The sequence below is a fragment of the Amphibalanus amphitrite genome, unplaced genomic scaffold, assembly GCF_019059575.1.
Source record: "Amphibalanus amphitrite isolate SeventyFive unplaced genomic scaffold, NRLGWU_Aamphi_draft 000666F_arrow, whole genome shotgun sequence".
Taxonomy (NCBI): Eukaryota; Metazoa; Arthropoda; class Thecostraca; order Balanomorpha; family Balanidae; genus Amphibalanus; species Amphibalanus amphitrite.
The window spans coordinates 361,941-374,746 of record NW_024882160.1 but is presented as its reverse complement, the minus strand read 5'-3'; the positions used below and the strand labels follow the sequence as shown (position 1 = coordinate 374,746).

At 53.6% G+C, this 12,806-nt stretch overlaps 2 protein-coding genes across 2 annotated transcripts; both read right to left on the bottom strand.

Moving 5' to 3' along the window:
* Window positions 1-2,821: 2,821 nt before the first annotated feature.
* LOC122364285 (nucleosome-remodeling factor subunit BPTF-like) lies at window positions 2,822-8,412 on the bottom strand. Its single transcript, XM_043334510.1, has 2 exons — window positions 7,369-8,412; window positions 2,822-4,168 (listed from the first exon to the last, which is right to left on the bottom strand). Exon 2 carries the CDS (start codon window positions 4,165-4,167, stop codon window positions 2,992-2,994), a length of 1,176 nt encoding a protein of 391 aa, XP_043190445.1. The 5' UTR covers window position 4,168; window positions 7,369-8,412; the 3' UTR covers window positions 2,822-2,991.
* Window positions 4,393-10,905, bottom strand: LOC122364284 (zonadhesin-like). Its single transcript, XM_043334509.1, has 2 exons — window positions 10,599-10,905; window positions 4,393-5,818 (listed from the first exon to the last, which is right to left on the bottom strand). Exon 2 carries the CDS (start codon window positions 5,815-5,817, stop codon window positions 4,621-4,623), a length of 1,197 nt encoding a protein of 398 aa, XP_043190444.1. The 5' UTR covers window position 5,818; window positions 10,599-10,905; the 3' UTR covers window positions 4,393-4,620.
* Between the last annotated feature and the right edge of the window lie 1,901 nt (window positions 10,906-12,806).

Sequence of the window (12,806 nt, the reverse complement as noted above, 5' to 3'; positions counted from 1 at the left end):
AAGTAGCATCAAGTCATTTCGAGTCGTTTTGTGTCATTACGGAGCGAGCGAAGCGAGAGGAGTCTCATACTGAATTAAGGGAAAATCCTGAGTATGAGCGGCCGGCCGGCCGGCCGGCCGGCCGTGGGGACGCTCTTCAAAAGCTAATATCTTAGGAACGGGACATCCGATTGACAAGCGGTCTTCTTTACTGAATGTCACTTGGACGTAAAAGTTCTGTGGTGTGAAGGCCACCATGCGTTCTTGCCAACCACCGCACGTGGCGCGTGGTAAAGTTGGACATTTTTTAAGAACCCCCAAAATTGCAACCTCAATAACGGCACAACGGTTGGGCCGATTGAATTGAAACTCGGTACCGTTAGGTCTCCATCAGATAATTCATCTGCATGTGTTAAGGTTGGGGTGCTACAGCACGTGCGCACGTGCAGGGGGCGCTCCCAGATCTCGAGAACGGCTGGGCCGATTGGCGCTCAAATTTGGTACACGGTTGGGGACCAGTTAGTAGGGTGCCGTGCGAAAGTCAGTTTGGACCCCGCTTGCACGTGCGCACGTGCAGTGTGCCGCTTCCAGATCTCGAGAACGGCTAGGCCGATTGCGCTGAAATTTGGCACATCGCTAAAGACCGGTTAGTAGGGTGCAGTGCACAAGTTAGTTGGAGGTACCCCCTCGCAATTTCGCACGTGCAAGGCCCATCCTCTCGCTCGCTCCGTTGGTCGCCCAAAAGGCTTCTTATTCTTACTGGTTACGAGCGAGCGAGCGCAGCGAGCAAGCGAGTTCATACTGAATTAAGGGAAATCCTGAGTATGAGCGGCCGGCCGGCCGGCCGGCCGTGGGGACGCTCTTCAAAAGCTTATATCTTGGGAACGTGACATCCGATTGACAAGCGGTCTTCTTTACTGAATGTCACTTGGACGTAAAAGTTCTGTGGTGTGATGGCCACCATGCGTTCTTGCCAACCACCGCACGTGGCGCGTGGTAAAGTTGGACCTTTTTTAAGAACCCCAAAAATTGCAACCTCAATAACGGCACAACGGTTGGGCCGATTGAATTGAAACTCGGTACACATTTAGGTCTCCATCAGATAATTCATCTGCATGTGTTAAGATTGGGGTGCTACTGCACGTGCGCACGTGCAGGGGGCGCTCCCAGATCTCGAGAAGGCTGGGTCGATTGCGCTCAAATTTGGTACACGGTTGGGGACCAGTTAGTAGGGTGCCGTGCAAAAGTCAGTTTGGACCCCGCTTGCACGTGCGCACGTGCAGAATGCCGCTTCCAGATCTCAGGAACGGCTGGGCCGATTGCGTTCAAATTTGGCACACTTCTAGCGACCGGTTAGAAGGGTGCTTTGCACAAGCCCGTTGAAAGTATCCTCTCGCCCTTGCGCACGTGCAGGGCTCACTATCTCGCTCGCTCGTTCTTCGCCCAAAAGGCGTTTTTCTGGTTTTTAACGCTTTAGATTTACTAAGGTGGGCCAAAGTTATCTGTTAGAATTTGTGTGTCGTAGGTGTGACACTTGCTGAATTCCTTACGCCGACCGGTGAGTATTCACGCGGCATTGCCTGGCCCGCTTATTCCATACCTCATTGTTTCTGTTGTGTGTGAATTTAAAGTGGATCTGAGACGTCCGGAATCTGAGCTGAATATTGATGGTCATCGTAAGAGTATCTACAGGGTGTTTCACTAAAAGTGTCAAAAAGTAAATGCTTATTAAAGATATATAAAATACGCAAAGCACGTGGTTGCGCACGTGGCTTTGTTGCAAATTTTTGGACATTTATGCTTTGGCCACTTAAGATATATTTTACACTCATACGGAGCGAGGGCAGGAGGCCAAAGTTACTAGTCGTTTTTTTTCCTTATACAGAACAAGAACAGGTTATTTACACCGCAACAGGAGCGGTGGATTACACTTACATTTGGTGCTATCAGAAACATTGAAACCGTACGCCGAATTTTCAGGAAACGTTTCACACTCTCACCTCGCTACGACCCAGATTATAAAAGTTTCAAAGGGCTTCTTGAGAGGTTTAAAAGGGTTCCTTTGATGCCGGTTCCAGTCCAAAAAAAAAGGCGGGTCGCCCCCACCTCTCGGCGGAAATCGTTGAAAAGGTCAGGGTCTTTCTGAGGGCCTTTTAAGATAACAAGAAGCTTATTTCAACATCAGAAATAGCCAAGCCCCAATTTATCAGAAACAACCGCTGTAACGGCTGTAGCCACCAAGAACTGGCTGGACCAGAAGTTCCGTTCCCGGGCCGAATAATCAGCTGCCTCACCGCCCGCCCCTGGCCAGCGCGAGGCCCCGATCTGTCACCGCTAGCCTTCTGGTTTTGGTCAGTTGCTCTCGCAGAGCTGAGGAAGACTTAAGTCGCATCACTTTTGGAGCTGAAGAGCACAATGCAAGGCTTTGCCGACAGTCTGGACGCTGAAGATGAAAACGGGCTGTGAGGCACCTCCGGACACGTGCCGAAACGGTGCATCGAAAGAAGCGGCGGATATGTGGAATAGGTTTGAGTGACGGTGATATCATTTTTATATATTCAAATGTCCAACAATCGCGGATGGAATGATGTGCAAATGTCCATAGAAAACATTGTTATTATGTGCATTAGGGCCTTTTACTTTTTGACACTTTTAGTGAAACACCCATAGTGGATTTATCGAAAAGGTTTGATGTGTAACCACTCGAGCTTTTTATCTGCATATATTTTTAGCTATCATTTGAGTGTTGTGACCATCAACATATACTGTTTTCGGTACCTATGTGTCAACATCCGTCCTTCTCACCATTTAGTCTATAGTAGAGTAGAAACAAAACACCCTGTCTGTTTTTATGGACACTTTTATTTCGTTACAGCTGTGTATGAGACGTTTGGCTTTGAAGATGTCCACACTCTTACACGGTTACACTGAATGTGCGCGGCTGTTGTCTGACCACGTGACAACATAAGTTATTGTAACAATTGATGGCGGGGCGAATGGTGGAGGGCGTGTCTAGAACTGGAGCGGGTTGCTGGGCGCGTCGTAGTTGTATCCGCAGGTCGCCTTGACCACCTGGGTGCGGTAGACGGTGCTGACCTGGGCGCGCACCACGGTGGACGTCTGGGTGACGGTGCGCGCGTTGGTCCGGGTCTGTACGATGGTGCGGGTGGCGCCCGGCACCTGCTGGGTGAGCGTGACGTACTGGATGCGCGTCTGCGTGCTCGTCTGTCCGGGCAGCTGCTGCACGCTGGTGACGGTGGCCGTCCGGTAGTCGGTCTGGGTGACGGTGCGCTGGCGCACATCGGTGCGCACCTGGGTCTGCGAGAGCACGCGCTGCTGCACGCTGGTGGACGTCACCTGGACCTGCTGCGTCCGGTAGGCGGTGCGGATCTGCGTGTTGTAGTTGGTCTGCGTCTGCGTGACCACCTGCGGCACGTACTGGGTGCTGACCACCTCCTGGGTACGCGTCAGCACCTGGGTGCGCGAGACGGTGACGGTCTGGGCGGGCAGCCGCTGCGTCTGCGTCTGCACGATCGTCTGCGTTTGCGTGACGGTGCGCAGGACCGTCTGCGCCGGCAGCGTCTGGGTCCGCACGACCGTCTGCGTGACGTACTGGGTGCGCACCTGAGTCTGGTCGGGCAGCTGGCGCTGGACGACGCTGGTCTGGGTGGAGATCTGCGGCACCTGGCGCGTCTGCTGCACCACCTGCGTGGAGACGCGCGTCGTCACGACCTCTCGCGGCACCGTCTGCGTCAGGACGCGCGTCTGCGTCTCGGTGATGGTCCGCACGACAGGCACAGTGCGGGTGACCGTCTGCTGGATGACGCGATCCTGGCCGCGACGGCTCTGCGTCACGATGGAGGTGCGCACGACCGTGGAGACGACCTGCTGGAGCTGGGTGGTGGCCACGATCTGGGTGGACACGACCTGGCGCGTCTGTACGGTGGGCACCACCTGCGTGCGTGTCACGTAGACGGTCTGCGGCACCACCACCTGGCTGGTTCGCACCACGTCCCGGTTGACGGTGTTGGTGACGTAGGTGGTGCGGTAGACGTCGTTAACGGGCGGACACGATGTGGACGGGTTGGGGTAGCTGGGCGTCGGAGGCGGCAGGTACGGCTGGCCGGCAAACTGCGGCGCAGCCAGCGCCGACGCCACCAGACATGTCAGAGCCAGCAACGAGCGCATCCTGCAACAGAACGCCACACAACGACCGTCAGACCTCAGAAGCCAGCTGAGGTGAAACAGCAGAGTGCCATGAATCGCAAAAAGCGACGAGTCCAAGCACATAGAGGGTACAGGGCAAGACGAGCAAGCGCAGGGGTACAGGCATGAAAAAGCATGCATGCTTACCTGAAAGACTGTTGGCATTTTCGCATCATTGGCAGTCTTTCGTAATGAAGATATCGCTGCTCAATTTTTTAGCGTGTTTATTGATCATTTGATGACGAGTAAGTACATGTCAGCCTTATGTTGTCACATGGTCAGGGGCAGCTGTGGCACTTTCAGTGTAGTCGTTGGTGGACACGCGCATAACTTATTCAGCTTAACAGATGATGGAGCGACGACCGCCAGGCGGTTGGCAGACTACCGCGTTGGCCTGTGGCCGCCGCCGTGTGGACGGTGTATGGTGGGGACCCTCTAGAATCTGAGGGGGTTGCTGGGCTCCTGGTAGTTGTAGCCCTCGCACGGCTCGGTACTGGTGGTGACCCGGGTGACGACCGACGGCTGGATGACGGTGCTGGTGAGGACGCGCGTCCGGACGTTGTCGATGGTGCGGTAGTCGGTGATGATACGGTCCTGGCCGCGCACGGTCTGCGTCTGGGTCTGCGTCCGAACGGCGGTGCGCACGACGTTCTGTCCGGGCACCGTCCGCACGACGGTACGCGTCTGGGTGAGCTCCACCGGCACGGTGACCAGACGCTCCTGGGTCTGCGTCACCACCACGGGCACGGTCTGCGTCTGCGTCACCGTCACCACCCGGGTCTGCGTCACACGCTGCGTCTGCGTCGTGGTCTGCTCGCGCACGCTGGTGACCTGGACGACGCGCGTGCTGAGCTGGGGCACCTGTTGCACCCTCGTGCTCTGCACCACCTGAGTGCGCACGACGTTGCTGGACTGGGTGATGACGGGTCCGGGCACCTGCTGGATCTCGGTGCGCGTCCTGTACTGCTGCTGCGTCGTCACCCTGGTCTGCGCCGGCGGCTGGTACTGCTGCACGCTGGTGGTCTGGCGCTGCTCCGTCTGCGTGATGACGACAGTGCGTCCGGGGATCTGCTGCGTCCTCGTGACGTAGACCACTTGCGGCACCGTCTGGGTGACGGTCTGCGTGACGCGCTGCACGACGGTGGAGACGCGAATCTGTGTGCTGGTGACGACCTGGGTGCGCTCGACGACGCTCTGCCTCGTGTTGAAGGTGACCTGGCTCTGCGTCTGGGTCTGGGTCACCACGCGCGTCTGGCCGGGCACGTCGACGATGCGGGTGCTCTGGCGCTGGACGACGCTGGTCTGCACCTGGGTGCGCACCACGGGCGAGACGATGGTGGTGACGCTGGTGCGCACCAGGGTGCTGGGCACCACGCTGGTGACGACGCGCGTCTGCTCGACCCGCTGCGGCACCGTCTGCACCACGGTGCGCGTCACCGTGTTGGTGACCTGCTGCGTCTGCGTGCGGTAGATGGTCTTGGGCTGCTCGCAGGGCTTCGTGTTCGGCTCCGGGTTGCCCGGTCCCGGCGGCGGCAGGTAGCCATCGGCCAGGTCCAGGTTGCTCGGGAAGCCCGAACCGAGCTGGGCGTCGGCCGCAGCCAGCAGCAAGAGGGAAACCAGGATCCGCCACATTCTGCAACACAGAACAGGAGGGCAGGTACACGGGGATCAGTGATTGGACCTTTTGAATGGCTCTGTTTGGTACCGCGGCTGAACAACTGGCGGGCAGTGGGCAATAAAGTCCAATCACTTCTCACCGGCATGTACCTGCCTCTCTATTCCGGCTGCGAACGGAGCGGATACATGTGATATCGGTAAGCTGCAGCTGCATGAGATTGGATGGACTTTACTGCCCACTCTGGCCGGCGGGGGTTCCGAGCGGTCGAATGAGCACGGTCGGCGTATCCTCAGTCCTTTCTGCTCAGCCCTGCGCTCACCTCTTCACAGTTGAAATGCGGCACGCACCATTGTTGACTGTCTGACGCTAGCAAGCGAGACGCCGTGTAAAAACGCTGCCGGTCGCCGCATTGCGTGTGCGGTAACAATGGCGCGGGGGACGGCGCGTGGCGAGCCACTTCCCCTTCCCGCTCTAGGTATTCCTGCCCGACACTGCACCAGATGATACCGTATCGGATGGGCACGCTAAGGTGTGCGAATTAGACATAGTAAATATCAGTGATAAATATCGATCAGCCTTTGTCAGATTAAAATGTTAAGTCTTCTTGAACTCTACCTATTGTAAGAGGTACGGGTGTTGAGAAATTGAGAAGTGACTGAATTTTGACCATTAAAAGTCATGGTTAACAATCAGGGATGTGGATGTCGAAGGGAAGAATAATTCACACTTCTGGACTGAAATAATGTTAATGGCCTCCTCTATCGAAATGTCGAACGAACATTCAAGGAGTTAGAATTTTATTTCTACGGCATTTACGTTAATGAAAGCTTTGCTCTCCTGCAATTATTTTCTCTCTCCTCTTTTTGGAGTGATGTTCCACAGCAAAATGACGACTAATTTGGTAACACGATAAATCACACAAGTTAACATTAAACTTGACGCCTTCTTGCAAAAGCGATAATAGGCACAGGTACGGAATGTGTGCATAGAAATTATCAGAAAAGAACCCTTTTGGTATGCTAGGAAAGATTCAGATTTTTTTTCCGAAACACCTTGGAATGTTTCCTTTCGCGCTTATTGCATATATGTACAATAATCGTGAAATTTTAGTTTACCTTCGTTGCACGGATAAGATGTTTCGTGGAACGTCTTAGACATTACGATATGAAGGTACTGGTTGACTAAGTAACGCCTCTCAAAATTGATAGTTATAATTAATGCTATTGACTTAAATGTTTTCAAAAGTCATCACTTCGCCGAAGCTAAAAAACGGCGGTGATAGATTTTTTAAAGCTGACGGCGGACAACCAGACCATGGTGGACCGGACCATTCGAGCACGGCGGACCGGACCACCAGACCGGGAAGGACCGGACCACCAGACCACGGTGGACCGGGCCACCTGGGCCGTCTCACGGATAGACCACCGAGGAGGTCGACGCTCCGCTTAGTTCAGCTCAGGTCAGGTCAGGTCAGACTGACGGCGTCCGGTCGCCGGCTGACTAGCACATTCACAGACTCCCGGTATCGTATATCGCACGCGATGCCGCCGGCGCGGCGCACTCACCTAGTGTTCTTGTTGTGCCACTGAGTAGATGGCCACTACTCGAATGTGAGGATCCACCGACGCCGGCCAGCTTTATACCGTGCGGCCGGCGTCACGGCCGCGGGGGAGGGGCTGGCCCGGCCCGGTCCCGTGCTTGCAGCGCGAAGATCAGCCTCTGACCTTGCCTCCCGCGAGAGAAAGTACCGGGATGAGACGACTGGGCGCGCGCCGCGCGGCCGGCCGGCAGCCGCCGCCACCTGGTGACCACCCATGGCCTGCACGTGCGCGCCACCGCCGCCGCGCCGCGAGTCGGCGACGACGCGACGCTGCTGACGGAGGGCAGGGGCGGCCAACGAGCTGAGCGTGTGTGTAGAATTGCTGCGATCTTTGGCTGCGTACCTTGCGTCATTAAATAAATGGTCATGATTTTTTCACCATTTGTTCTTATATTTCACATACGAGTATGATAGGTATTTTACTGGTACGAATTACGATCAGACGCACAAGGAAATGGCAAAATTGAAAATACCAAACACTGCATCATTCGATGCCACAAGAAGCATAGCAGATCATTAGAGGAGATGCACAAGAGGAGCTCCACCGCGTTGCCTAATTATTGGTAGACTGACTTGCTGCAGGTTTCGTCGGCGCCGGGTTTCGTCCAGAGATTTTGTCAAAATGTAGGACTCTACGCATAACGACCTCTCGTCATTTGTCCACATCGTAGAATAAATGTTTGACCATTTTCAAGCCTGCCATGAGATGTGCTCTACTTCATGAAATATTAAAATATTCGCACGTGCGGGACAAAAATGAGATAAAAATAGTTGATGATCCTCCATTGCATGACACCCGATACTTGGTATTTGTTGCCATTTGTAAAAAGGTAATAATGTTAAGAAAATAAACCATTGCTCTCCTTGTTAGCATTTTTCCTCCTTTTTTCAAGATATTGAGTGACGCGGGTCTCAAAAAGTCAAAATGCACGCGGCTTGAGACATTTCATTTAATTAGGTTTTGACTAAATTTAGATCTTAGATATATTGTCCGTATTGTCCAGTGTAGTATCATTTTGTTCAGCGTGCATGTACGTTGTGCGGTGTAAATATGCATTTTTATACCTAGGCACCTCTTTGTAAAAATGCAACATTTCAGCCACCTGTGTGCTTCTAAAACGAGCAGTGTGGCTCGAAAAGAGGAACATTGACCTTTGCCATATCAGGAAGGGACATTTCCTGTTTGTAGATGGTAATTTCTCTAAAATTTCAAAACACGTGTTTACTCGACCGGGATACTCAATACCTACTCATGCAAAAAAGGTACGTAATCACTCAATCATCAATGCCTGAGTTAAGACCTAATTAAGACGCAATTGTGTTGACGTAAGATCCAAATACAAAATGTCGACAATTCCTATAACACGTTTTCATTTCAAGTGGCCCTCTGTCTAATGTAGCGGCTGCTGAATAATTTAATTTACTTTGGCCTTTGAGTTTCGGGTAAGGAATGGTCGCGGCTGATAGACTGTACGCGTATAGAGCCACCTCAGCGCGTTGGAATGTGTGTGTTACAGGGAGATGCGAGGCCGGCGTGGCCCGATCGGGGATGAAAACATCACGAGCGGCGTCCACGAGCAGCCGCAAACAGGGCGTGAGGACCGCTAGCCGGCTGAACAGTGAGCACTGAACAGCACCCGTGCCGAGGTCGCCAGCCGCGGTGTACGAGTATGTAGTTATATTGAGGTATCCGCAGAGCCAAGCAGGCTGCTCGGCCGCTGAGGGTGGAAGAGGACGGCCTCATCGTGCTATACCAGTGCCGTTATACGAATTTTGTGACCATTGCATGTTAGCAAGCATGCGATAATGCTCTCAACTGGGAGGGGATGATCTTGGAAGCTATGAAACGGCAACTCACGAAGTTTGATGGCAACCCACGGAGTTGATCTAATTATTCGAGTTTATTTTTATGTGCATTGTTAACAATACATACCTACCTAATCAATTTGTTGGCCAATCCAGTTTCTAAAAACGACCAGGTTCTGGCTGTTGCAGCAACTTCTGCAGCTGCAGCCGTTGTAAATACATTCAAGTCCCGTTTGCCTAGTGTTCTGTGAGTGTTGAAGAGATAAATCGCATGGTTTACGTGACGGTTATAATGCACATACATGCATGATTGCTTGCGTAACGTGTGTGCTAGCTTTCGGCGTGCGCAGCGTAGGACCTTTGATCATTGATGTGGTTTGCAACACTCCCTCATGGCCTATGCTTACCTCACGATGGTGACAATGTAGAAGACTTATCACTGTCAAAACGCATGATATTTGAATTTGACTGTCCTTGAGGACATTGGTCCTTGGGCACTGTCTGGCCCATACAAAATTAAAAAGGTGATAATGGGTGGGAATTCAACGTTAGTACTCAAAACGCTGCACGTCCCATAGTCGGGTATTTTGAGAAGTTAATTAATTGTAGGTGCTGCTTCTTGTACGCGTACTTCCCCACTGCATTAGTAAGAAGAGGCCAGTCGCCTACCTCCGTATTCCTCCAGCTCCCGTTCTGGTGCACACGCCCACGTCTGGGCGCTGTTCCGGTTCACTCGGGCCGGTTCGGTGGGGAACGGCCGACGATCGGGCCGATCCGCACTCAGCAGCGGGTCCATTGTGGAGATCGCAGCGTCACAGCGCTCTGGGAAACCCGCCTCGGAGTGGCTGTCACAGCAGAGGAAGCTAGCTTGATGGAGCGACCGGTAACAAAAACATTAGACTGGTCAACCTACCTACCTAGGTAGAGCATCCTTTTGACCAATGCAGTGGGGAAGCATGCAGCAGTGTGCGCTGTGCATGCCGGTACAGAGCGCATAGGTCGAGGGTTCAGGCGAAGCTCGGTTCGACTCCCTACTCGGATATTGCAGCAGACTGCACCGCATTATAGCTGCTGGTGAGCGCCCTGTTACCGCAACTGGTCTGACGAGCGGTGCCGGTTGACCCCTGAGCCGCCAGGTCACATTCAGGTCAATGAAGGCGCGCGGCGGCCGGCCGGCGTGAGAGCCCGGTGGAGGGGGCGGAAGGGCGCCTGTTAGCCCGAGGTGGCGTTACCCCACCGAGGTTACCCCATCCCGGCCGTACTGCGGGTGTAGAGCGACGCCAGCCCAATTACCGGCGATGGTTTAATCCCCGCCGCGCCACTGTGTTGCTGGCGGTATGTTTTGCACGTGCAGTCACGCGCGCGTCCGGAGCCCTTTGTTACTCTCACCTGTGTGGTGAGAGGAGAGCTGCTGCCGGAGAGCTGCCGCCTTTGGTCTGTATTCCCAGCGATTATTCCTGGGGCTTCTCAGAAATGGCCGGTCTAGGACACTCTCGTCAGACAGGAGCAGAGTCAGCCAAAATAACTCTCGTATGCTCTGAAATCTTCTAGTCTTGAAATCTTGAAATTATCTACATAGTCCGAACTTGATTATCTCATCAGATGCTAAGACCAAACCAATACTATCCTGGTGGCCTGTCGGGTCCGATCTTTATAAACAAGATCACAACATGCCTTCCCGTACTCTCCCTCCGCCGTTCTATACGTATTTCACAGGTCACAGAGGTCACTGAGCGAGCGAACTTCTTCCACCCCTCCCCACCACTGAATGGGACCGGTCGGAGGTCGGGGAGACGCGACGGGCGTTCATGGCCGATCGTCGGAGAGCGTTGACCCTGCGCTCGCCGGAGGCAAAGACGGATGCGTCAGTGCGTCTGACATGTTAATTCCACTGTGACGCTGGACGTGACAATACGTAGTTAGCGACAATGATCGGTCAGGCTTTGGGGTGTGGAGCGGGCGCCGATTGGTCGGCAGTGAAGTCGGGGTCAGTAGAGGGCACCGCGGGGTCAAGAGCAGTCACGGTCGTCAAGTCTAGACTCCCCTGCTTCCCCGTCCAGCGGTGATCCGCTCATGTATAGCCGCCGGCCCGGGAGGAGCGTTGGGCGTTGGGTGGCGGGTGGTGAGCGGCGGCCAGCGGGGGATAGCAGGCCTCTGACCCGGTGTGCAGGACCCCATCGCCCACCTCCCGTCTCGGAGCGGGCCACTGTTCTGCTGCATCCTGGTTCAACGGCTGCTGCCGCCGCGCCGGCCTTCCCGCCCGGTTCGGTGACGTGTTTCCCCGCCGGGGCGGTGGCCGCTGCCGGGCCCAGACGGCCGGCCGGTTAGCTAGCGCCGCTGATTGCTATTCAACGATGCACGGGAACCCCGCCGTCTGGTTTACACAGTGACACAACTGGAATTTAGGAACAAGCGCTGGGCATTTTGAATCAATCTTGTTGAGCCAAGTGAGAATCTTAAAAACGACATTACTCTACCCTTTCATTTAATGAATGAGGATTAGCTCTGTTTCGCCATCTTCCGCACCACTGAGGCAAATTTGTCACTATCACTGCCGGTAGTTCAGCTTTCCTCTCCTTTAGAAGCAGCCATATTGTTATCTTTATCTCCCTAAATTATATCCGCCCGGCGACCGTTCCACCGAATGTTTCCCATCGCCGCGGTTGCGCTGCAGTGGTAGGAATGCAGAGCTGCAGTGCGACGGTAAGCAGCGTGATTCCTCTCCAACCAGCGTCGCTGCAGCCAGTCTTGTCTAGACACCGTGCTCCAGGGCAACTATCGGTGACGTCATCGGTCGTATCCAAGTGTCCCGCTGCACCCGCCAGATCACGTGGCGCACACAATTTCGGCGCACCAGAGCCGGCGGTATGCCGCAAATCCGACAACTATGCGAAACTTAATGGTCATGTCGCTCAGTGGGCCCAATGGTATTTCGTAAACGCGGGAGGCTGAAGTGGCGCCCGGGCTTAAAGCCAGATCGTATGCCTGGAAGGCATGTGTTTCTTCCATCGGTGCCTTAGACGACAGACGGCGGGCAAGCCTTCTGTCGATGCCAAATCGATTATTGTGAGAGCCGGTATGCATCATTCATTATAAGGCGTCGCTTGTCATAGGCTCATTCACGTAGGTATTTGTGCACACCTATCTATTGTATTTCTATGCATCTGTTTATTTTTTATGTCTTAGATCAAAACTCTAAAAGCCGAATGCATTTTACAAACACAACCTTCCTTATTTTTTGCCTGATATTTTTGTCGGGTTAAGTTCCTGAAACGTGATTACGAAAACCAATTAATGTCATTGAACAACCAAGCTGTAACTATGAAGGGAGGCCATGATTGTGTCATAATTCTGACAATGCGATGAATGGGCAGGTGATATACCTACGTTTGTGCAGAGCCCTTCTTAATGAATAGCTTTTGTCCAGCTTAGTGCAGAACAGCCAAGTGATAGAGATGCCTGCTTCCACATCCTTTGTATTTGAATTTTATCAAGCATTGTAAGATTTAAACCCTCGGTCATGCATTGTTGTCAGAGCCTCACATTGTTGCTATTTTACACGTTATTTCGACGATAGCTAGCGAGCAGGTATGATCA

Excerpts from the sequence above, each read along its gene's own strand:
- LOC122364284 (XM_043334509.1), bottom strand. The coding sequence starts at position 5,817 with ATGTGGCGGATCCTGGTTTCCCTCTTGCTGCTGGCTGCGGCCGACGCC.
- LOC122364285 (XM_043334510.1), bottom strand. The coding sequence starts at position 4,167 with ATGCGCTCGTTGCTGGCTCTGACATGTCTGGTGGCGTCGGCGCTGGCT.